The 25734-nt window shown below is 46.8% G+C and overlaps 1 protein-coding gene across 3 annotated transcripts in view; it reads right to left on the bottom strand.

Annotated features, from left to right (window-relative positions):
- cntfr (ciliary neurotrophic factor receptor) overlaps positions 1–25734 on the bottom strand; it is a 185969-nt gene that overhangs the window by 7905 nt on the left and 152330 nt on the right. For all 3 annotated transcript variants that reach the window (XM_035608637.2, XM_035608639.2, XM_035608640.2), the window contains 4 exons: positions 21749–21866; positions 19918–20084; positions 13971–14134; positions 429–497 (listed from right to left, as the gene is read on the bottom strand). In XM_035608637.2, the coding sequence (XP_035464530.1) occupies positions 429–497; positions 13971–14134; positions 19918–20084; positions 21749–21866 (518 nt within the window). The remainder of the gene's footprint in view (positions 1–428; positions 498–13970; positions 14135–19917; positions 20085–21748; positions 21867–25734) is intronic.

The following is a 25734-nucleotide window of genomic DNA, read 5'->3' on the forward strand; positions in this document are numbered from 1 at the left end:
TAAATATTACACACTGTAGCTTTAATGCATATATTGTTTTAATAATCATTTGTACGTTTGTGCTCTGCGCCCTTGTCAATGTTGTCACGTGTCTCACGCAGTAACGTCATTTATTTATTTATTTATTATGCATGCTCAGCCCCGGTATAGGTACTTTGATATATTTGCATTAATTCTTCTAGGGACTGCAGATGAAAACTAGCCTGCGTGGCTAAATCATTTCACATGTTGAAGTGCACATGTTAAATTAATGTGCATTGTCCCTTTTTAATAAAACAAACATATGAACATAAATGTTTAACTTATTCCCCTCCAGGCATAATACTTGTGGTAAGATCATTTGAAACAAGGCTACAGAAATATTCACCGTACAGTATGCAAATAGCATTTCCACTTGTCTTCATTAGCGGGTAAGATGAACGGGTTACCTGGATGATGTATTCCTTCCCGGCGTAGGCGTCGGTGATGGTGTGGGAGGTGCTGTCGGAAAGCTCCACCTGAAACAGCCGATAGAACGGAGCAGCCGGGTCAGTGTGAGTCAGGGAAACAATTAGTCATTCACAAAATAATTAACACAACAATCTCGTTCGGGAATGAAACTCATTCATATTTGAAACCTTACACAGATTTGTTTGAATGTGATTTTATAACCTGAGGGAAATTTAATTTTTCCAACATCATGAATTATGAAAATTATCCACACGCGCACACACACACACACACACACACACACACACACACACACACACACACACACACACACACACACACACACACACACGCACACACAAAGAGGCAGTTTGTGAGTTCCTAAGTCGACTCTGGGTCTGGATGTCCGAACCCTTCTAACCGTAAACCGCAAATTATGCGCTCAGTATATAGAAATCCCAGCCGAAGGCCTTTAATGTTTCATGGCGGGGCAGATTCAGCCATGACAAAAAGAAGTACACATGTTTTATTCAGCCTCATTTCGAAAAGAAACACACCTCACATCATGATTCCGCGCATGAGTCGAGTCTGTTGCTTCCGCCGTGGAGGTGATTGGGCCTCTCGGCCTCTCGCACTCCACCGCCAACCGACCGCTCGAGAGACGCCACGCGATGCAAAACAAATGCCAGTGGCATGAATCGATTAATTTTTGCCAGACAGCTCCGGCATCGATGCCACGCAATCGTGTGACGCGATACAGACACATGTCAATGAAATCCTTTTTGTGCACGACTTCAATTTTGCAGAGCACTGCAGCCGAGGGTGAGCTGGATGTTTGAGTCACCGGAGGAGGGAGAGCATGGGATAATGATTTGCTGCGTCCCTGTAATTTATGGTTAGCGGTGTGTGTGTGTGTGTGTGTGTGTGTGTGTGCTTGAGTGCGCGCATTTTTTTGCCTCTGGCCAGTGTGTCCGACGGACTGAGGGAAACACAGGAAGATGGAGGGTGCTGCTTTTTCTACTCCTGAAGTCAGAGTTAAATGATTTAGTGACACACCGGTTGCCTCCCGCAGTCTACCAGTGCAACAACACACACATATACCCACACACACACGTACTGTACACACACACACACACACACACACTCACCAACACAGCTGAGTGAATCAAATTTACCCCCGAGCTGGAGATTATCTGAAGACCTTCGTTTTTGTCAAGTAGTTGTTTTACAGTATTGTGTCGGGTGGACGACATTCAAGGACACAACTTCAAATTCACCTCATTTCACCAGTTCTGATGAATTATTCAGTCGTAGACAAAAGCACCTGCAGTACGTCGCGCTTTCTTTTTAGAGATTTTTCAATGAATGAGTTGCCTCATACACATACACTGACTTCAGAGCAGGAAGAGGTCCAGACTTATCAATTCATCCGAGAGCTCATTGTGCTGAAGTCCAAGGGGACGTCACCAGTGAAAAGTCTCTGGGATTGTCTTGTTATTTCCCTCCTATTAAAATCATATTTTACCGAGAGAAATGATACGAAAACAAGTTTGCAATGAAACCCAATTCTCCTTCTTGACATCTGCAGCCTGCAATTTCTCCCAAACCCCCCCCCCGCCCACTTCACACCGACATATAATTTTTGCCAGCCACGATCAGGACCCACTCCGTCTCTGACTGCGTATCTTCTCTCTTTGAGTTCTCCAGGACGTGCAAATCTGCAGTTGATCTGACAAATAACCCCTCTGGTACGTCCCCGGCATCTGCGCTTCCTCTTTCTTCCTGTAATCTCCCTCTCATCGCTCAACCCTTCCTCTGGAAAGTTGACCGCTCTGTTTTTTTTTCCGACATCGCCTTGATCTTCACAGCCTCCATCTATCTGCTCTAATTCTTCGTCCCCCACCAGCCTCCCCCTCTTCCCTCCTCTCCCTCAGTTTTTGGAAGGGAAAGTTCAGGCCTTATCTTCCTAGCCGAGCGCTACATTTACAGGCTTAATTTCATTAGCGGAATGCAATAACAGCGTCATCCGAGTGTGCATGTGTTACATGTTCCCGTTGAGTGCCGTGTGTGTACGTAAGCGTACTGTATACAGTGTGTGTGCGCTGACGGACATGTGTGCGGCGTTTGAGGCCACAGGCCTCCGGCTGTTTACGCGCAGACCAACCAGCGTGTCCATCCATAGCTTCTATCGGCCTTCCTCCCCGACTCTAATGTGCACACGCGTGTGTGTGTGTGTGTGTGTGTGTGTGTGCGTGGGTGTGTTTGCGTAATGATGTCCATGTTGTGCGAAAGTTCTGCTGGATTCCGTCGTCGTGTAAATATGTGCGTGCGTCTTCAAATAAAAAAGAGAAAAACGTTTTTGGCGTTTTTTGTTTTGAGAAAAATATCCCTTCCCTACATTTGTTTTTCTCCGTATTCGCGTGTTTAGACTCATGTCAGTCTTCGCCTGTTGCATTTTGCTATTACGTGCACGGGGGTGTGTGTGTGTGTGTGTGTGTGTGTGTGTGTGTGAAGGAGAACGTAGAGTAAACAGCTAAGAGATAAACATTTCCAACGAGATGGATGTGTTGCCGTGTTGCCAAGTGGCCAAACAGGGAGCAGTGAGAGCAGCACTTAATATCGCGTAGTAGAGACGTGGGGGGGGGGGGGGGCCAGCAATGATGGAAGGATGGAATGGGGGGTGGTGGGGGTAGATGGAAGGAAGAGATGTTTTTTTTGGAGAGGCCGCAGCTATCGGTGCCAAAAGACAAACACAGCCTGATCGCTCACAAAGAAACACACAAAGCTGGTGTGCTGCCGCAGCGGTGGTGAAGTGATGTACAGCATGTTCACGTGTTGCATTTCACGTGTTCTGTATCTGCAGGGCTTGGTGTCGTCTGCATATGCTGAAAAAAAAAAGCATATCTTGCAATTGCGCAAAAATGCATTTGTATGTATGCGTACGTGTGTGTGTGTGTGTGTGTGTGTGTGTGTGTGTGTGTGTGAGCCGCCCTCCCCGCGCGCACGCAAGCACAAACACATTGCCATCCCTCGCGCCCAAATATTTACCTTCCCGTCATCGCGTCCCATTGACTCGGAGTAAATATGCTCTCCTCAGTAAACCAAAGATATAATGTGATAATGATAACTATAAAGATTTTTTTTTTTTTCACCCCAAATGGGATTGAACACAAAAATGGTCCGTTTCGAGGGTGACGGTCGCTAAAACGCCACACACACACACACACACACACACACACACACACACACACACGCACACACACACACATGCACACACACACACGCGCACACACATGGACACACACACACACACACACACACGAACGTCTGTTCATTGTAAACAGAGCGCGAGGGTGTGACAGTGAGCTGGAGACCACAGTCGTACTACGGGAATCCACCTGAGAGACGTGGCACACCTGGATTTTCGAACCCCCTCCCTCCGACGCTAAGAAAAAAGCATTTCTTGCCTTACACCAATAGTTCGATAGCTTGACAGAGGAAAACCTCCCAAACGCACGAACGCGCACTCCACAAAGCAACAATGCAGACACACACGCACACTCTTCGAGAGCGCCGTCTACACAAATCCAGACAATGAGTGGGGGAAGAGAGAGAGAGAGAGAGAGAGAGAGAGAGAGAGAGAGAGAGAGAGAGAGAGAGAGAGAGAGATGTGAACATTCCTCAGGGATTGCATAAGGAAACTGTGAGAGAAAAAAGTGATCCTTAAACTTTTCACACATCCTCCTCTCTCCTGTCCTGCCACATACTCTGGCTCGTTCTTTATCATTGCAAAGAACTCCGCAGTGGGATCAATGAAAGTTTCATTTCATCCAATCTACTACATATGTACACATTTGCCTACTAGGAAATACTCTGGGCCCCGGTGGGTCCGATAAAAACAACGTCTCCCATCTGTATCGGCGGGGTCGCCTCGTATAATGCGTGTTATGGTCGCGCGTGGTGCAATGGCTTGCGCGTGGGTCAGAGGTGGAAAGGATGACGGTGAGACGGAGGAAGAAAAGAGGAGAAAAAAATGGGGACATTAGGACGGGGATGAGGAAAGAGAGAAAACAGGGAACACAGTCGAAGAAAAAGCCACGGAGAGAAGGAAAAAGCAAGGGGAGGGCGGCATGGAGAGAATTGGCGTCGTGGTCAGATCTAATCCAGTGAGCATGTCTGTTGTCCTGGAAAGGAAACCCAATTATATGGCACTTCTACTGGCCCGATGGCACTCCGTGTGTGTGTGTGTGTGTGTGTGTGTGTGTGTCTGTGTGTGTGTGTGCACACTGAGAAGGTTGGTCTCATTAGGTTGACTGACAGCTCCCATTTTTCCGCCGCCGCCGCTCGCCTCCCATTTGAGAGAACACACACACACTCTCACACACACACACACACACACACACACACACACACACACACACACAGACAAGACGCATGCACGCACAGAAAGAAACAGCAGGTCCAGGGGTGATTTCTCGGACAGTATATTTCTCCCTTTGAAGCCCCAATCGCCATAGCAGCAATTACTGTAAAAAAAAAGAAAAAAAAAGAAGGAGGAAGTTAAACCCTCCCCCCCCCCAGCCAAATCGCAATTCCCCCGCACTAGACCGTTGCACCCTTAAAAAAAAGAGGCATTGCGGCAGCTTCCTCAGCGGCGGTGTCTTCGCGTTAAACTCGGGGGTTTACGCCGTAATGCTGGCATGTCGGAGATGTCAAACGCGATCACGTCACGAAAAGGCAAAACTGAATTCAGAATTCGCCCGCTCGCCTCCTCCTGCATCAGCTCTCACAAACACTCCTGTGCCGTCAGGGAGTCCTGGGCAAATGAAGCTCACAGCATTCAAGTGGCTGCACCGCGCCGTAGGTACTTCATAAAGACTTGCATTCACCTATACTCACACACAATGTCTCACTTGTAATGTCCGCTGATGTTAGCGGGAAAGGACGGCAACCTCCGGAATGCCAGCAAGGAAGAGTCCGGGGGTCGACTTGCGTTTTCACCCAGCGAGACTCCATCCGAGCCGTCCATCCTTGTGGGTAGTTTCGCTCCGCGTCAAAGATCAAATCTACTCGGCGGCCCGTCTGACATTAAAACTCCATTTGTCTTAAAAAGATCTGACGAACAGATCACACTGGATTATTCCTGCTCCAAAAAAAAAAACAAATTCAAAAGAAAGGAGCGGCCTCCTCACCAACAACATTTGTCAAATAATTCCCCAGACCCAATCATCGGCCTCTCGCTCAAATCACCACATGGACTCATTTTACGCGTTGCTGTCCAATGCAATGATGAAAGCCGAAAGCTGACGGCGCACGATGAGTTGTGAGACGGCTGCGCGCCAGCTCCACCGCTGTTCTCCCAAGACAACCGCGTTGCCAAGTGGCAGCTGGCATCGCGCGCTGGAAGTGGTCGAGGGTGAAATACACAAAGTTTTCATGAATACGTCAGCATATGGAGGAGAGTGGCAATGACACAGGGACCGATTTACCGAGGGAGGTTGATCTTTATTCGAATCAATTACAAGAATCATTTCTATATTTCTTTATTCACGTTTGTTGTTCCATTTTCTAATGAAGGTGTCGTTACTTTTTAAATCTCTCTCTCTCCCTCGCTGTGTCCCTCGCCGTCAAGATGGAAAGTCATCCTCGTTTGTAAAGACTTAACGAAGTGGACTTCCTCGTTTCTCTCTCATCACAACTTCATTGACCAATTAGACGCAAGCTCCCAAGACGAGGACGACGCAGTGTGTGTGTCCTGACATCTCACAGAACATGGGAGTGTGTGTGTGTGTGTCCTGACATCTCAGAGAACGTGGGAGTGTGAGTGTGTGTGTGTCCTGACATCTCAGAGAACATGGGAGTGTGTGTGTGTGTGTGTGTGTGTCCTGACATCTCAGAGAACATGGGAGTGTGTGTGTGTGTGTGTGTGTGTGTGTGTGTCCTGACATCTCAGAGAACATGGGAGAGAGTGTGTGTGTGTGTGTGTGTCCTGACATCTCAGAGAACATGGGAGTGTGTGTGTGTGTGTCCTGACATCTCAGAGAACATGGGAGTGTGTGTGTGTGTGTGTCCTGACATCTCAGAGAACATGGGAGTGTGTGTGTGTGTGTGTGTGTGTGTGTGTCCTGACATCTCAGAGAACATGGGAGTGTGTGTGTGTGTGTCCTGACATCTCAGAGAACATGGGAGAGTGTGTGTGTGTGTGTGTGTGTGTGTGTGTGTCCTGACATCTCAGAGAACATGGGAGTGTGTGTGTGTGTCCTGACATCTCAGAGAACATGGGAGAGTGTGTGTGTGTGTGTGTGTGTGTGTGTCCTGACATCTCAGAGAATATGGGAGTGTGTGTGTGTGTGTCCTGACATCTCAGAGAACATGGGAGTGTGTGTGTGTGTGTGTGTGTGTCCTGACATCTCAGAGAACATGGGAGTGTGTGTGTGTGTGTGTGTGTGTGTGTGTGTGTCCTGACATCTCAGAGAACATGGGAGAGAGTGTGTGTGTGTGTGTGTGTGTGTGTGTGTGTGTGTGTGTGTGTTTGTCTGAAGGCCCCATGATTGACACAATGATCTAGAAATCGATAGAGGCAGAGGAGACAGGGCAGCGGGCACCCATTCGTCTTCATTCGCCCTTAACTTCTCCAAAAGCGGCGCCCGATAGAAAACACACTGAAATATCCCAAGTGCGATCTGGGAGAACACACGCGATAAGAGCGATATTTCTCTAATCTCTGGATCTGTATGGCACAAAGAGAGCAACCACCTCCATGTTGGTGTTGCTCTCCTTCTCCGCATTGCTTTTTAAAAATATATATATTTCTCTACTGCCTTCCCAGATCGGTTTGTATTACAGGATTTATTTTTATTCTCCGCCATGTTTCTGCCAATATTGAGCAAAACTCCAACAGAGCTGAAGTGTGTGTGAGCTCACAGCAGACAGAGTAAATATCTCTGCATGTGTTTTTGTACAGAATACAATTTGACTTTAATGGAATTCGACAGCGGAGCCGAATGATGATGACTCTCGCACGTGACGGCACTGAATCTGCCCTTGTGTGTGTGTGTGTGAGTGTGTGTGTGTGTTGAAAAAAGATGGGGTTTGACAAATGGTCTGTCTGCGGCAGCGTCCTTTAGATGGGATGTTTTCCCCCAAACAAGGTCTAAACATTTATCACGCGCACCTATGGATACAAATGGATGGCGGCTCGGGGGGACGCATGGTTAGATAGCCGGCTTAATGCATGGATGGAGGGACAGATGGAAAGATGAGTGGGCCACGGTGAAACCCCCCCCCGGTGGATTTGCCGAAGGAGGTGAAAAGTGGTGGGAGGGTGAAAATATAAAAACAAGGACGTATGGGAATAAAAAAAAGTAAAGAAAATGAAAACGAGAGGGAGAAATCGGAAGGCGCTGTTCGGCTATCGTTAACTGTCCAGTGTCGGATCGAGTTGAAGAACCTCCTCCTCAGTGTCAATCCCCTGCTCCTCCTCTTGCCAGGATAATAATGTAATAGTGTTACAAAAACCATCACATACACATAGTGTATCTACTGTATGTGAATCTACTCAGCATCACACACACACACACACACACACACACACACACACACACACACACACACACACACACACACACACACACACACACACACACACACACACACACACACACACACACACACACACACACACAGAGCTCACTATCGATTCATCTAAGTGCTGGCGGGATGAGAGTGACTTTTGGCAAACATACAAATACCATTACTTCTTGGATGTGTAGATGTATAGAGAGAGAGAGAGTGTGTGTGTGTGTGTGTGTGTGTGTGTGTGTGTGTGTGTGTGTGTGTGGAAGAGATGACCGACGGCAAGGTGGAACAATACCGGAAGAGGGACGGAAAAGAGGAGGAGAGAGTTTGAGTGAGGAGGGGATGGGGAAAAAACTCGAGGAATTGGCAAAAGGGAGGAAGAGTGAGGGAGGAAGAGGAAGAGGAAGAGGAAGGGGAAGGGGAAGGGTAGGGGGAGATGGATGTGAGAGGGAGGATGAAGCGTGTCACACAGAAGGGCAAAGGAGGAAAAAAATGTGGACTACATAAATGAGGGAAAGGCTGCGTTGGTCAAGCGGATACAGGATAGACTTTTGAAGGATTTTAAGTGCACCGCTCCACTTCTGCTGTTAAGGTGTGGGGGACGTTTCCTTGGGACACTTTGGTGCCTCTACTACTGGCTACAGCTGCTTCCAGCATGATGTCACACGGCGAACTGGTTTCGGGAACATTACCGGAGCCGCGCTCAGACATGAACCCTGGAAAACGCAGCCGGAGAGTGTCCGAGTCAGACGAGTTCCCACCAGCTGGAACACTTCCAGATCGTCCCGGTGCGACATTCGAGCCCTCACATACGCCTCCGGAAAAAAGTTCGGGAAGTTTCCAGGCTTCGGAGTATGTCTGAAAGCAAGCTGAGTGAACTTCCGTGGCCTCCCCAGTCACCAGATGTGAATCCAACAGAACACCTTTGAGATGTGGTACGGGGGGGGGGGGGGGGGGGATTGGCAGCCTGAACGTGCAGCTGACAGACCCGCATAAAATATGCGATGCGATCGTGTGAATACGCGGCCGAATCTCCAAAAGGGAATGCTTCCAATTGGATTGGATTGATCGAGAGTCGTACCGCCCACACCCATTGCGCCCATGCCCACATAGTCCGCAGAGGAAGTCCAATCAGAAAAAGAAAAAAAAATTCAGCAGATGCTTTAAAGGGGGGCAGCAAGCCATTTTAAACCAATACACTTTTTTGGGTAAAATTCAGCGGGACTATAGCTGTCGGTTGTGTGTGGGCCTCGCGGTTGGCGCGTCCGTCTCCCGTTCCGGAGGCCGCGGGTTCGAGCCCCGACCGATGCAGTCAAAAAAAATCCAGACGACTTGTTCTATTATGATTTGAAACAAAAACATGACTGCACTATAATTAAGCCAAAGTGACACGGATTGTGCAAAAATACAACAACAATGAAAACAATCGGAAATGTGCCATTTCTCTATGTGTTGACCGTCTGTGTGCGCGATACTGTAAATCTGGGACTGTGTGTGTTTGCTGTTATTACATGTGCACTCATGTATACGAGTGCAAGGGCACTTGCAGGTGTACCAATCTTTGTAAGTATTCGATTGTATGCAGGCTTGTTTTTTGCACGTGCGTCTATTTGCATGCACACCGGCGTGCATATGCATCTGTCTTGTGCACGGTTTGCACTTTTTTCCCCATGCGTGAGAGCGTGTCCGCATGTTTTTCGGCGGAATGGAGTTCAGCGTAATCCCCCAAAGGGCAATTACAGCGCAGCAGATGAAGTTTTAATACCACGAAGACGATATTGAGCAATCTGCAATTGTTCCTTATCACGGGTTACTGGACCGTTGCTTTAATTGCTGTGAGAGCTCAGCTTGGGGGAGGGGGGGGGGGTTCACATCTCAGCAGAGTGAAACGTGAACGCGAGGCCATGGGAAACGGAACGACTCACAGAACATTTGCAGGCACACCGGGTTTGGGTTTCACGTGTCAATTTCGTTTGTCGATCAACCTCTCAGCTGCAGATTAGGGCGACGGCAATGGTGTTAAGAGGTGCTGTGCGGAATTTCAAGCCGCTTCTAAATTAAAGGAGCCAATAGATCGACGTTTTTGGCCTTTGTGATCACTCACTTAAGTGCAAAGAAGGAGTGACCCGTCGTTTAACTTGTGTAAATCAAAGCCTGTGGCTCACACGCGGACAGAAGCAGCACTCAAGCTACAGCAGCGCCCCACGTCCGGGGAGCGAATGTGATGAAATTGCCACTTTTCCTGGACAAAATACGACATCGGTGTATCACGTCAAGTGACGTGTGTCAATAAGCGATGGTGCCACGTCCAGATTCCAACATCCGTGTGTGTGTGTGTGTGTGTGTGTGCAACGGATCTTGTTGCTCATCAGTCACTGTTCTCTGTACCGGCCTCAGGACGCCGCTGCGAAGCGACAAAACAACCAATTCAATAACACGGCGTTACAGGGATGCCCGCCCCCAAATCAATTCATCACGGACTAACGTCCTAGTGTAGCTTCTTACAAATACGAAATGGCCAGATCCCTTTTAGTTACTTGGTTTTTTTTCTTTGATGGGATCAAATTTTGAGGCTCTAAGGACGGAAAAAAACATTCAACCACATTATCGAATATTATCTTTCAAGAATAGGGCTTGGGACTTTTGGGCCCTAAAAGGTTTTCTCAAGGTTTGACAATCATTCACAATTTTTGCATGATTTTTTTTTTTGTCCATGCTACTGTGAAAAAGTCTGCATCACTTACAATTATCACGAGACGATATAAACTGTTGGCACCAGGTTCTTTAAAAAAAGTTCAACACTCTTTTTTTTGCATGAATACGGCAGAAGCGTCGCCATCGCCAGCTTTTTTCCAGCCTGTCAATCATTGACAATCAATTAAATGCTGTCAATCGCCGAACCTCCCATATAAATCTATATCTGCATTTCCCGTTTCCCGCCTTACATCCTCTCTTTCGTTCTGACTTCCTGTTTACAAATCCTTCTTTTCTTCTGTCTTTCTATTTGCACATACGCAAAAAAAACACAATTGTTTGTTCTCTTCTATATGCGTTATGTCTTCCTCACGATTTCTCTCTTCTTTCTGCTGCGATTCAGGGGTCTTAACATATTCCAGAAGTTTTCCTGTGTTTCTGTTCTTTCCTTCGTCCTCCTCTCCCTTTAACTTGAAACACCTTGTAACCGATAGCTTATGTGACTTCACTTTTCAAAGTAGCCCCGTCGTGCCCTCCCCCACCGCTTTCATCCATTCGTCTATTTGAAGCTGACGTTTTCCTCCATACATTTTGTCCCGCTCCCCTCTGCGCGCCAGTTTCTCTCTCTTTCCTTTTTCCCCCTCCTCTCTACCTCTCACCTCTCACCCATCATCCATTCTCCTTCCAGTGCTCCGTGGTGTCGGACTTATATGCTTTCATTTAGCATATTCAAATGCAATAACGCGCTTCAAGTTTTTCTTTCTTTGCCCCCCTCGTCGCTAGGACACGTATGAATCGCTGGTTTGACACAAAATGGTCACACTCGTCTATGAATGTCAGCCGCCACCAGAGCCTGTTTTTCCATTTCACCCGGACGGCCATTCTCGCCCCCCCAATTCCGCTGTCACACCGCATTAACGGCAAATTCCTGAGCGACTCCGAGCACTTCAATTAGTATTCAACCTCTGAGGCCACAATTAACGATGTATAGAAACGGCGTATCTTATCTCGACGGCCTCGTTAAAAACCCCACTCGGTGATTCCTGCCGTGACAATTTGAAATCTACATGTCTTCCGCGACAGTGGGATACTACAGTGGCGGGTGATTCCAAATTAAAATCCCCCCCCCCCACAAAAAACCCTCACAGTGCTGGTTTTCACTCTTTCCATTACAAACTGACCTGTTTGCAAGAGCGCTCTCGAATTGATATCAAGTTCCATAAGCCAACATCAATGTGTTAACTGCATCGCACACTATCTGTAGCAATCGAGAACTCTGCCGACACTGTTTCCCAACACCTAATGAAAGGGAACAGAAGAGCAGCGGCCACAGCGCTCCGAGCTCTGACCAAAAACCCGCACTGAGTGCTGCAAAAAATTAAAAAAGACCACGGCCACACGGACACATTCATCCAACGAGCTCTGCGAAAACAGCAAAGGAAAAAAAAAGAAAAAAGAAAAGCCTGCATTTTTCAGCTGTCATCGACTGCATTTATGCAATTTCCAAATTATGTGTTCTTACCCAATCCAAATATTGACTTAAGGTTTCCCACCCTTCACGCCGTGCGTTCAGCTCGCATATTGATTGATTAGCGGTGAGCGCGGGGAGAGAGAGAGAGAGAGAGAGAGAGAGAGAGAGAGAGAGAGAGAACACTTGAGAGAGTGCGTGTCAGGCTTAATCAACGGCTCCGGGGCCGCAAAGATCAGGGGGGGGGGGCCTCATCACAACTTTCTGCGGTGTGAGTGCTGCGTGCGTGCGTGAGTGTGTGTGTGTGTGTGTGTGAGTGTGACACAGAGACACATGGAGACATAAAGAGAGAGAGAGAGAGAGAGAGTGGATGTAGCAGTACGTCTTTACATGTGTTAAGACACGTGCATGTTTTTTTACAGAGACGCGTGAGTGGTGAGCAACGTGTGAATAACTAGTTGAGTTGCTGTAGTTCCAGTGCGTCTCTCTATACTCATGCACTTGCAAGATTAATGATTTCATGAGTCCGAAATGAGAATGCCTATCAAGTTCACAGAGGCCAAAAAGCGCCATCTTCCGCTTCGTAATCGTGTTGGAACAGTAAAAAGGAAAAAACCGGAGCAATTCCTGTCCAGTTGATCCCTGCACTTGAATCACTTCAACGGCTGGGACTCCCTTTTTTTTGGGGTTGCTGATCGATTACAAACTGTGAGCTCCCAGTTCATCGCAGTGGAGGGCATCAGCTACGGTGGGAGCTTACCATGTATTACTTTACGTGTATATTACGTGTATTAGACTGAACAAAAATATACAAAAAAATACCACAGAGGAAAAAACTCCTCCACAATGGTTCAAAGCAAAGAAAGTGATGGTGAAAGACAGACATAGGAAAGACGAATAAAACAGAAAGAAAAAAGATGGAAACAGGAAACAGGAATGGAAAGAGTGAAAGAAATACAGAAAAAAAAACAACCCTAAACATGTATATCGATCTATAATTCATATAGCTGCGCGTGTGGGTTTGCGTGCGGGGATCTGTAACCCGAGTTACAGATCGTGCCGTGATAAGGGCGTCGCAGCGTTAGACACACAGCTTTTCATCCCTGGAATTCTACAGTGGACAGATGTGCTTTTCTTTGACTGTGTGAATGACGCCCTCGGGGAACCGAGCCCACGAGAAAAGGGCCAGATACAGTAACACGGGCAGGTGAGGGCGGTTGTGTCTGTCCGACCTCGGATCAAACTGAAACTGCTACAGGTTGGAGCCGAGGCGTCTCTCTGGGTCAGGACACTTCTTTTCTTCTGGTAGGATTCATGTCTGCAGTTGGCTGAATAAATACTATTGAAAGAAAATCTATAGAGCCTCTTAGAATGTTATTTGCAAAGAGATGAAACTCAGTCTGTGATAGGTGGAAAGGTAGCTCTGCTACTTCAAAGCAGCGCTTTCCAGCAATAATAACCGGAGGTTTCCGAATATCATATAATGACTCACACTCGAGCAGGTGTTTTCCAGTGTTGACTTACAGCTTTCGGTAATGGAGATCTGAACAAACACTCTCGATCATTTATCAGCCCCTTTTATTTTTGGCCCGAGGCGCGACACAGGAATCCTTCAGGACGGGGCCAGTGAAACTCGGGCGTATGATTCCGTTGGCTCCGCTGAGCGCAAGACCCTTTTTCCAGACCGGAATTCGCATGCCATCCCGGGCCCGCTTATGAATGATGATGCGTGAATAACGCACACGTAGCGCGCACACACGCACACACACACACACACACACACACGGGGCGCTCTACTCACATGCTGCCACTGGTCTCGGATGAGCGGCCGGTATCGAAGGAAGTATTTCAGGGGGAAGTTGTCGATGTCGGGCCAGGTGGCGGGGCTGTGCCAGGACACCTCCAGCCTCCGAGCGTTGAAGCGGATGGGCGTCGCCGTCACTCGCTCTGGCGGGTCCGGTTTGACTGTAGGGGGACGACGGGAACAATTATGATACCAATCATATTTTTTTCAATTATTCACAGGGGGCTCCCGGGTGGTCGCGAGTACAAAGTGGCATGTCCTCCGTGGCTCTGGGGGGAACTTTCAAAAGACTGAGAAAAATAATACCCATGTTTGAAAACATATTCACATTGTAGCAGTGAAAAAACAAGCCTCGCACTGCGCCTTGCGCGTGAACTCCTGTTCAACACAGCACCGCGCCAACCTACAACATTAAAAACACGTTTTCTTTTGTCTGGGCTCGATTAGAAGTCAATTTATTGTTTGTACGGCTCTGGAAATCAAAAAAAAAATCCATAATTCAGTTTGAGCAGTGGCCAACAGCTATTGGATGCGGCCCCAAACATCAGTGCACAGCTTGGCTGAAAAACTACAGGACGGCAAATTTAAACTTTTCCCCTCACCGCATCAATAAAGGCACAATAATGGAGCAAGCAGGTTTTTTCTTTTTGTAGTTTTTTTTAAACAGGGAAAAGAGGAATAAATAGAAAAAGGAATGGCAGTATAACCAAAATCAGAGGACCAAGATGAGAGAAATATAATGATATTAGGGCTGCAACTAACTATTATTCTCACGATGAATTAATCCGTCGATTATTTTCTCGGTCCATAAAATGGTGAAAAATGTCTATGGTGCTTTCCCAAACCCGAAGATGATTATTTTGTTTTGTCCACACCCACAAAACATTTGCGGTTTACTGTCACAGAGGAGCAATGAAACCCGAAAATATTCACATTTAAGAGGCTGAAATTTGAGATTTCCCCCCCCCATAAAAATGACATACTAAACTTATTAAAATTTAAAAAAAAAATGATTAAACCATCATGAAAATAGTCGGCGGTTAATTTAGCAATCGTTGTTCGGCTAGTCATACGTCGCACTAGATGACCGTTGTCACGGTCTTGCAACTTAAGATTGAAATATGAAATATGTAAGAATGCATCATTCTCCTCTTTGGGTAAAAACCCCGATGGCTCGTCTCTTGCTCAGCGTCATTGATTCCCGGTGTTGATGTGCGAGACGGACGACGTTCCAATACTCGTCGCATCCCCGCCCACGACTCGCCGGGTCTCATCATCGCACAGACAAAACTTGACGGCGTCGCCGACTCTATCAAGACGCGCGTCGCACAGGGGTTGACGTGCGCTTGGAAAACTCGGAGATGGCGTTGGCTTCTCACAGTCTGTGGGCGCCCCGGAGAGAGAAAGGAAGAAAAGGGGATGCAGCAAGGCAGCCGCGAAACCCGAGTTAGGGTCAGCGGAGAGCAGAGAGCCAGAAAAAATTCTCCCCTTTGTTCACATCGGCTTCGGCCGGCGGAACATGCGAGCGCAGAACAAAAACGGAGAGAGAATGACTCTGTATGGGCGGGATGTCCCAGAGGCTCCTGAAGTATTCATCCGACTTGAAACACAGAGCGTTAGCTTTGTGTTGCATGAGCGATGAAAACACATCTCCTCCTCTCTGACGACCTCTGGGAAGGCACCTGAAATCTGACCGAGCGCAGCCGATAATACTCGGGCGGGGCGGGAAGAGAAGAGAAGAGAAGAAAAGAAGGAAGAGGGAAAAGAAAGGACCTCCTCTGTCATGAAGAATTCCACCGAGACGACGGGAGTTTGACTCCGCCGACCGACGCGGCTCTCAGGGAAACAATCTGAGAAACGCCGAGACATCCAGCTGCCGAGGGCTCGGAGACTGCCAGGGCCCGTGGAACGGAAAGGAATGTTGCACGTCGATAGATGTACTGATGCATACATTGCATTAAAGTAATAAAATGTTGGGATAAAACATGGGTGGCTAAAAATAGAAGGAGAGAAAAAGAAAGAAATAATAAATAATAATAATACAGTATGTCAGTATGATCATAAGGATCTCGTCTTATCAGATCCCGTCGCTGTATCCGTCCACGCTTGGCCTAGAAACGTCAGTCGCGCCCCCCCCCCCACGCTGCTCATTCAAATTTGCATCCACATCACTGTTCCTGCTCCTTCTTTGGTTTATGAGTGTCACATCGCAACCGTCGCTGCGGCCCATCCCTTCCCTTTTTTCTTTCTTCGCTGGAGATTTGTGAACAGGTACGACAGAAAGAGTCTGACCTCAGCTCGCCGTACCGTTTAGTGTTTCTAAATCCATTATTTTGTGCCGTCTAGTTCTTTTGCTTAATGCATGACACAGAAAAAAAGGACATGTAAAATCTCCACGGCTGCTCTCTCCCGCGCCCTCGCACCGCGCCGTCTTTGCTCTGTAATAAATGGCTTTTTCAAAAAAAAACAAAAAAAAAAACAAAAAAACAAAGAACAAAAAATGCGGACATCTACTCAGGCGCTGGATGACGGCGTTGGCGGTGCACTTGAACAAATGGGAAGAGCGGGTAGAGCGAGAGCGCCTCGATCTGCAGTGACATCTTACGAGAAAAAAAAAGACCCCAATGACAGACAAAATGAAAAATGAAACAAAACGGGTAAAACAAATTGCCTGCTATCTTAAAAATACCCACATTTTTTGCGCATATTAAGGCTACAGCATGTGCAATGCCTGCGGCAAGAATGTGAATTCCATCAAATCCATCCACTTCCCTTATGCAAATGTTGTGACACGCCAAAGTGGACAAAAATTGTGGAAAACAATGTGGAAAACAATTGATGGGACTATACCATCGACTGTGTGTCTGTGTCATGTCGTCATTCAAGGAAGGGGGTCAACGGCGATCGGGTGCTTTCGTCGGCTAGCTATTTCTTTTACTCTCTGCTTGACTGGTCTTCAAGAAATCAGCTGCATCTCCTGGAGACAATTGCTCTTTTTTTGTAGGTTTTGTGCATGGCAGCAATTAGCGCTTCTCCTCTAAGCCTCTCTTGGGAGGCCGACGCCGACCTCTGACCTCCTCTTGTGGAGAGAGCCGAGTCTGCCGGAGTCAGCGGAATATCAACGACAAGCACAATTTCTATGATTTCCGCTACATAAATAGTCTTGAGGAAACAAACCACCTTGTCGGTGCAGCCTGGAGATTTGCCTGTAGCTGTAGCGCTGGCTACTCCCGAGACCCGGGTCACTTTTTGTCTCTCCACGGAACCTGCCACAGAGCGACCTCACATTAACCCAGAACTCGAGCACTCCGCCCCCCCGTTATTAATTTAAAGGATGACATAAGTGACGGTGGATTTAGTGATGCTGTTGAACAGCCACTGTCGTTTATGTTCCCCCTTTTGGAATGAGGGTTGCATTACGATCCTTCTGATCCGACCGAATTAGCAGCGTCGCGCTGAATGACAGCAGGTGCCCAGGTGGACCTTACGTTAGAGCTGACGGGAAAAAAGGAACATTTCTTTGTTATACCTATTAATGGTTCAACAGTAGAAGCCTTTGCACTCCAGTTGTCGTTTGATCACTGTGACAGAAGAAGGTTTTTAATCTATCGTTTGATGAGTCTGGCGCTTCCTTGAGGGATCTCTCTGAAACTGTACACACACATGCAACGCACGCACGCACGCACGCACAAACACACAGACACACACACGCACACACACACACACACACACACACACACACACACACGCACGCACCACCTCATCTCATCTAATTCCATCCCAGCTGTGGTCGGCTGAACAGGGACAGTCGCGAATTGTCTTACTCCCACTCGGAAGTCAGAAGTGCACCGGGAAGCATGAAATTGTTTTATTTATTTACGACGTGCCTCGTTGTCCCCGAAAATGAATGTGACTTACGAGTCCGGATGGCGTGAGAGAGACTTTTAACAATGCAGGAATGCAGAGGAGGGGAGATGAGGGTGGGGGGGGGGGGGGGGGGGGGGGGGGAGCAGGGAGGGAGAGAGAGGGGGGGCAAACAATATGAAACAGAAAAGTAAAGAAACATGAGGGGCGACATTGGAGCGGAGGAGGGCGAGACCATGTCCAAAATGATCGTGATGAATTTGAAAACGTGTACTTTAAAGCTCATTTCCTTCTCTGTGACCAACGACAACACCCGTTACTCCTCATCGGTCACACTCATTACTGACAAAGACCAGAAAAAACAGGGGAGACATTGAAGATTTTAGGCTCTCCGGAAGAAAACTGTAGAAATCCCGTCTGAAAGCAATCGGGCGGACGGAAGACGTGCGCGACGTTCTGCGAACTCCATCTGGGGTACGACGTGCCCGACGTCAGCGACGGAATCGAGGGAGGCGCGGCGAGGGAGACGGGGGGGGGGGGGGGGGGGGGGGGGGGGGGGATAAGATGGGAAAGAGAGAGAGAGAGAGAGAGAGAGAGAGAGAGAGTGAAAAGAAGTACAAAGTCACAAGAAGGGCGTGCGGGAATGAAAAGGGAAAGAAAGGAGCAGTGGGGTATTTTGCAAATCGCCAATAGTTGTGGGATATTTCCTCGGCCAAGGCCGCGCTAATCCGGCTAGCATTAGCATTTTCATGAGTCCTGTGTCCTGGGCTTGGCAGAGCATGTCACTGCCTCATTTGGTTACTTGTGTGCAGGCCTACACACACACACACACACACACACACACACACTCTTTTTCAATACACCCCCTGAGCCGACTCCCCTCCCCACAATCGCTCACCGACCCTGTCGGTGTCTCAGTGTGTGTGTGTGTGTGTGTGTGTGTGTGTGTGTGTGTGTGTGTGTGTTTATCCGTCACGCACGCCCGTATCGCACTCGCCGAGCAACACAACGGCGCTGAGGACTGCCGGCAGCACTTCCCCTTATCTGCCAAAGTATTCCTCATTCCTTTCTTTAAAATGAATTTCTCCTCTCCACTGCTTTCCAAGCCTGAGCCGCTTATGAATTCTAAGAGCCTTCGCTGTTATTATGTGGCCCCCTTTCCCGCCGCGGCGCCGGTGAACAAAAACTTCACAATCGAAACTGCTTTAAAAAAGAAAAAAGAAAAAGAGAAGTACTCACAAAAATAAAAAAGCAACTTAAAGGCAGCCAACTTTTAAAGGTTCATTTCAGAATTAAAAGGGGAATGCAGCCGGTGTGTTTAGCACCTTTTCAGCGGCGAACGAAACGGGACCATTGATTTACCGTAAGGTGTCGCGTCCCGTCCAAGTCCGAAATGAAATACCGTCTGCCGCAGGAAAAAAGGTCCAGAGGTGGCCTGTTTATTATCTAGAGCCTTCGGTAACGACATGGGTGCACAGCCAGTGGGGTTTTTCTCGCTAATGGACTCCAACGCTGCTGGTGGAACGGACGGGAGAGAAAAAGCTGCGCTCTCTCCTTTCAGCCGAGTGACATTTATTTGGCCATTGGATCTTTAACTTTTTCTTCGTCTGTCTGGCAACGCGAGCGTGGCTGGCTACTGTACGTGTGTGTGTGCGACAAAAAAACTCCAGAGGGAAACAGAAGCGAATTAAATCAAGTCATCTGTGGTCGCCAGCCCCCCCCCCCCCAAAAAAACAAAAATGTAAAATTGCTCAAGGGTTGGCATCCGTGACGGAGATGCCGCGACACTCGGAACTTCGGTCGGTATTATTATTATTCGAAATGCGTTATTGTTGTGCAGGCTGCGTGAGTTAGGGGGAGGTATCTCGAAAATGTCCTAAATATCAAGCGTGTTCCCAGTGAACCCGTGGAACTCAAGACTTGAATCGGAACCATTAGATTTTCGAGGGGGAGAAACCTCACCAGAAAGCGATAACCCAATCATGTGGTGCTACAAACGCCTAGTTCATTCGCCACCTTATGAATATTGATGCGGACCAAACAGCAGAAATGAAGTTGCGGCGGTTATCATGTCACGCACCTATAGTGGACTCCTCGAAGGAGATGGTGGTCGAGGCTTTCCCCAGGGCGTTGACCGCCGTCACGTTGACTTTGTAAGGGAAGCTGGAGAAGACCTCGGGGAACCGCACGTGGCAGCGGTTCTTGTGCACGGAGTCTTTCTGCACCTCCAGCGAACGCTGGTTATGTCTGCAGAGAAAGGGGAAGGAGGAAGGTGAGGAGAAGCAACACGTCGGCCTGAGCAAAAATGCAGAAGAAAGAGAGACGGAATCGGGCGAGGCCTTTTAAGACAAATTCTAATCCATTTATTTTTGACACGGCAATAGCGTATTGAATTGAACTGAATTGGACTGGATTCCCACGTTTACTTGTTTTGGGGGGTGTCGCATATCAGAGACGGGTCATCATTTTCAGTCCAACATTACAAAACTGCTGACTGTAGCGCCTGCTGCACAGACCAGGACGGCTGGCGCGTGGGACATGAAGTCTTCTTTTGTTGAGTTTCACCACTGCGATCTTGCAGGACTTGCAGAAATCATGCTCTAAATCGGAATTCTGTCAGCGTTACCAGGACAACTACAGTCCTACAGGATCTCGTGGATGTCTTTAAATGAATGAATGCAATTAATAAATGCTTGCAACATATTTAAATAAGCGTCACTACACCTGTTGAATGCTATGTGCGAAACCAAAAACCTGCCCGGACAATTAACGGCACTGGCTGGCACCCTCTTCTGCTAATCTCTTTATAGTCCTCTTCATTTATGCGTCTCTCCGTCTCCCTGCCTCACTCCTCATTACTATGCAAACAGAATAATACCGGCGTTACAACATTAATGAGTCCACCTGCTGCGGGTGTGCGCCGTGGGACTCTGTGATCTGGGAATATCAAAGAGAACATGACAGAGACAGACTCACCGGGTCCCCATCAACACATTTTGAATATTTAAGATCCACCTACTGTCCTGTCACAAAAAGAAACCACGCCTGGACACCCGGGGAGAGTGAGACAGAGATGTGAGACTGCATGCGTTAATGCAACCTGGGGACATTTTTTTAATTACAAGCACCAAAGAAAAAAAAGATCTTTAAAACACGTTCATTTGGATTTGCATTTTAAACTTTTGTCACCGTGTCCTTTACATGTGGGGATTTCTTGCTTGACTTTATGGTTTTAAAATGACTAAGCCCGAGATTATACTATCTAATATATATATATATGTAATGATATGCATAATATATTTTCGTAATATGTTAAAAAAAACAACTATTGGACATTTATGGTCGACGTTTTTTTGTTTTTCATTTTCCATAGACACTATCTGGTTTTGTTATATTCTGTTTTAAAAGCCAATAGAGGATGATGATCATGGTCATGAGAAAAAACTAATTTAGTAAAAAAACTGTGAACAGTATTTTCTGTCCTCAATTTCCTTTTTTAACAAAAAAACAAACTTGTCCTGTTCATTCATTTTCTCCCTGAAGTGGTTTATGTTTTGGCATTTTGGCACAATTAAAGGTTTGGCACAGTTTTGGCCAAACCCTTGTATTTCACGACCACATGTGTGAAACCTGCTTCGTTGCTACAGCGACGCTGTAGTTTCCAGCAGCTACTTTGGTGACTTCAGCGTTACCACCACATAATAAAGGCGATCACACGTCAAAAGTAAGAAGGAAGTTGTCATGAACTGACCTTTAATTCTAGTCTTTTAAAGCAACCATGGTCTTTGCATGTCACACCAAAGTACGGGAAATGACACAGAAGATGCAAATTCACGAGTTGCACCCGGACACACACACACACACACACACACACACACACACACACACACACACAAAAACCGGTCACTTACTGTACGTCCACTTCAAACGTGGTGGGGATGTACGTTGCGTACAGCTGGTGCCAGCTGCAGTAGAAACCTTTGGGGTAGGCGTTGGATCGACAGTAGACTGTGGGCTCCTGAGGGGAAACTGCGGAGAGGGGGAAAAAAAAAATTGAAGAAATCATTTAGTACTGTTGAGTCTGAGACGTGGAGAAAACAGAGACATACCAGGGAAAGACACTGACTTATCACAAACAACAGATTAATCACTTCCTCGTTTGAATAATTCATTTCCCGATCAAATATTCCATTAAAAGAAAATCACTGCGACTCAGTTGTTGTGCAATTAATAGTGTTTCTGGTTATGTTCTATTGGATGTGTGCTTTTAATTTGTTTAGCTGTGATTGCCTGTTGGGTTTTTTTGCGGTGCGTGTCAAGGAAATGAATTAAAATGAGAGTTTCAGAGAGGGGCGGAGTAATTGAAGTTGCTTATGAACGCGTGGACTCGGATAACTCGTTTCGGAGCTTACAGTGTCAGGTCGGACGGGCAAATTTGAAATGTTGCGTTCATAAAATTGGTTTCGGGACAACGTGTTGTCACCACAAGTGTCAGGTCAGTTCCGACATCACATTCAATGTTGTTCATGCATTTTAGCAGTCGGTTTAAATTAATAATTCATATGTATTGACCGAGGGAAACATTTTCAAACGATCCAAAGGTAGAAAAAAAACAACAATAATTACTTGCATTAATATTTTCTTTCTTTCTGTCAGAATGTAAAATAATGAAAAACAGTGAACTCATCATCCGCTGTTGAACATTTGTGACCCGGGAATAAAGCAAATGTGTCTCACAGTCAACTCTCCAGTTGTCGAGGACATGAAAGGAGAGAGACAAAGCGGAAGGACGACACAGGAAATGTTTTGAAAAATCCAAGCAGCACGTGGAAAAAGAGAGGGAAAGGAAAAGGAGACGGGAGAAAAGGAAGGAAGGACATTGGAGTGGTGGAGCAAAAGAAGAATAAAAGAAAAAAGAGAGAGAAAAAGGTGATGTTATGCCAACTCCGGCCTCCTCCCAGATTAGGGTCTTTTCTTCACAACTAGTCAACCGCGGACTTGTCAACCACGCCCTCTTTCTCCCCACAGCGTTCTGCCCCTTTACCCCTTCTGCCCTCCCAACTGCAGTGTACATGCCATATACAGTAAGTGTACAACAGGAAATCAAGTTCCTGTATGAATAAGAAACAACTTTGCTTCCTGTGATGCATCGGTGAGAACTCTTGTAGCACATTGTGTTAAAATGTTCTCTCCTGGGATATTAGACGGGATTATTAATTGAACACCTTGGACTCATCCTTGTTCCCAAAGATTACATACAATTAGTATTTTGCGGTCTATGAAAAGCAAATGATCTCCGCCTCCATCTCCACCCGCCCTTCAGCCAAACAAACAAACAAACACTTTTCATTGGAGTGAATCTGGAAGAATTATACATATATATATATATATATAAACTGGACTGGCATCGGACTTTGATTATCAAATATTGGATATCAGCCAATGTGTAATGAATGATACAATGAATTCACCGATAACGTCAGGCGATATCGTTCTATGTTTATAATCCGTAACGCACACCGGGGGGTCAGACTTGTCTGTGAGAGCCGCCAACTCATTCATTGTGGCGGACATGGGGGGGGGACAGGATTTTGTCTCCCATGTGGGGGAAAAGGATAGTTGAGCGTGTTTGTACAGCACACAGCTTCCAGGGTGTGTCCAGGGGGGAGAAAAAAAGGGGAATCATTACACGGAACAATGTTACAGAGAGGGGTCTTTTTCTTTTTTTCCTTTTCCCCTTTAGGTTTGATACAGTTCAGAGTTTAAGTGAGGTCAGTGGAAATTTCCAAGTTTGTGATATTCTTGAGATATTCTTGAGAGCTTGGGAAAAAATGGAGATGAAAAAGTAACCGACATAACCGATAAGATATGAGACTTTCCAAAATGTAAAACAAATTCATTTAAAAGAAAGAAAGTTTTGATTTGTTTCGACCAGTAAGATGAGTAAAATCAGGAAATAAAATAGGGAATAAATCAACCTAGGGTTTAACTTTCAATGTTGCCAAGAGCAACAGCAATATATTGCTATAACTAGCGCTTATTTTCATAATCGATTAATCTGTCGATTACTTTCTGGATCAATGGAGTAGGTGTTTGGTCCGTAAAATGACGTAAAATTGTGAGAAATGACAACCGTGTTTCACAAAAAAACTTCAACGTGATGTTTTTGTTTTGGCCACACCCCAAAGATATTCAGTTCGCTGTCATAGAGGAGCAAAGAAACCAGAAGATATTCACACTGAAGAAGCGGAAATCAGAGATTATTTTTCCTAAACCGATGCATCGATTATCAAAATAGTTGCCGATGAATCTAGTAATGGATTACTGATCCATAACTAGATCAGTCGCATCTTGGCACCACGTTTTTGCTTCTGCGTGTGTTTTCAATCTGTAGCTCTCGAATCGGATCCGTCCACGTCCACCTCAAGCGTTTCACTCGTCGCGGAAGGCTTTTTATTCAAAATGATAACACTTTTGGAAACACCATTGGGTCACTCTTGGTATAGTTTAGTAAGTTTAGTAAGTTATGTGGCGTGGGTCCTTCTCTTTCTAACGCTGCCGAGGAAAAAACCCGAACAATCTGCGGCGGCGTCCTGTCTCATTAATTCGGGAAGTGTGACCGCGACACAGTGTCTCTCGTTAACGGATCACTCAGTGTCCCTCAGACACAGACACACACACACAGGCCCATATATATATATATATATACATATATATATATATATATATATATATATGACTTTGTGGGGTCATTTCACTGACACACACAGCTGCGTGTAAGCGGTCGCCCCGGCAACTAATTAGCCTGTCGATACAGCCAACAATGAGATGGCGGCGACGGCGTCCACTCGCACTCAATGAATCACCGGGAGTAATTGGGGCCATCTCAATCAACCGGCTCCTCGTCGGAGGGCTCCGGTTGAAGGCGCTCGCACACAAAGTTATCCTCGCGCACGCGTTCACCGCCAGGATCGACAAACGCGCACACTCGCTCGCACGCACGCACGCACGCACACACACACACACACGCACGCACACACACACACACACTCACACACATAATGAGAGCTGTAAGTATTCCTGTAGGGCTTTGTGGAACTAGCCAGAATCGATCGCACGAGCTTATTAAGGGAACTCGGAGGAGTCGCAGGACGAGAAAAGAGGAGGCCAAAAAAAGAAACTTAAGAAAAAGAGAGCCGGTCTATAAAGGAGCTCAATTGTGAAAGGGGGATGAGCGCGATAAGTGTGTGTGTGTGTGTGTGTGTGTGTGTGCTCCCGCCGCGCCACGTCTAGACTTTTTTTTTTCTTTTTTCTTTTTTTTAACCTCTGGAGTGTTTACTCCAGTTAATTGAGCTCATTTTCGCCGGGCGCGAGTGGTGTCAATCACGCCAGCGCCGACACACCGAAATAAGGGGCAGCTCATGCGTCAGGGGGCCTCCTCCCCTGGGGGCCGGGGACGTGGCTTGTCGGGACGGAGAGCGTGATCGGAACCATCAGCACTTGAATGACCCCGCGTGAGGCGCGAGGGCGAGCGTGTACAGAGGGGGACAGATGTTGAACGCCAGCTGCTCATTATGGTATTATTATTTTTTCTGAAGTATAAGAAAAAAAGACGCAAGGACAAATACAAAGACTGGACTGTTTCTAAAAGTTATAACAATGTCGCCCAACATAAACACAGATTTTCAACCTATTTGATTTCTTTCTTTCCTTCTTTGATTCCGCGCCTCGACGCTTTTTGTCCAGCTACAATTTAGCCGTCCTCAGATGATCTCATCATTTGAACCATCGAGCCTTGGCGGCTGGTTTAAACTTAGTGGACTTAATACCGAATGATTTGTTGGCCCAACAGCAAGAGTGCAAAATGCCACAGGAAACACAACATGGAAAAAAAAAA

The sequence above is a fragment of the Scophthalmus maximus genome, chromosome 20, assembly GCF_022379125.1.
Source record: "Scophthalmus maximus strain ysfricsl-2021 chromosome 20, ASM2237912v1, whole genome shotgun sequence".
NCBI classification, from domain to species: Eukaryota; Metazoa; Chordata; class Actinopteri; order Pleuronectiformes; family Scophthalmidae; genus Scophthalmus; species Scophthalmus maximus.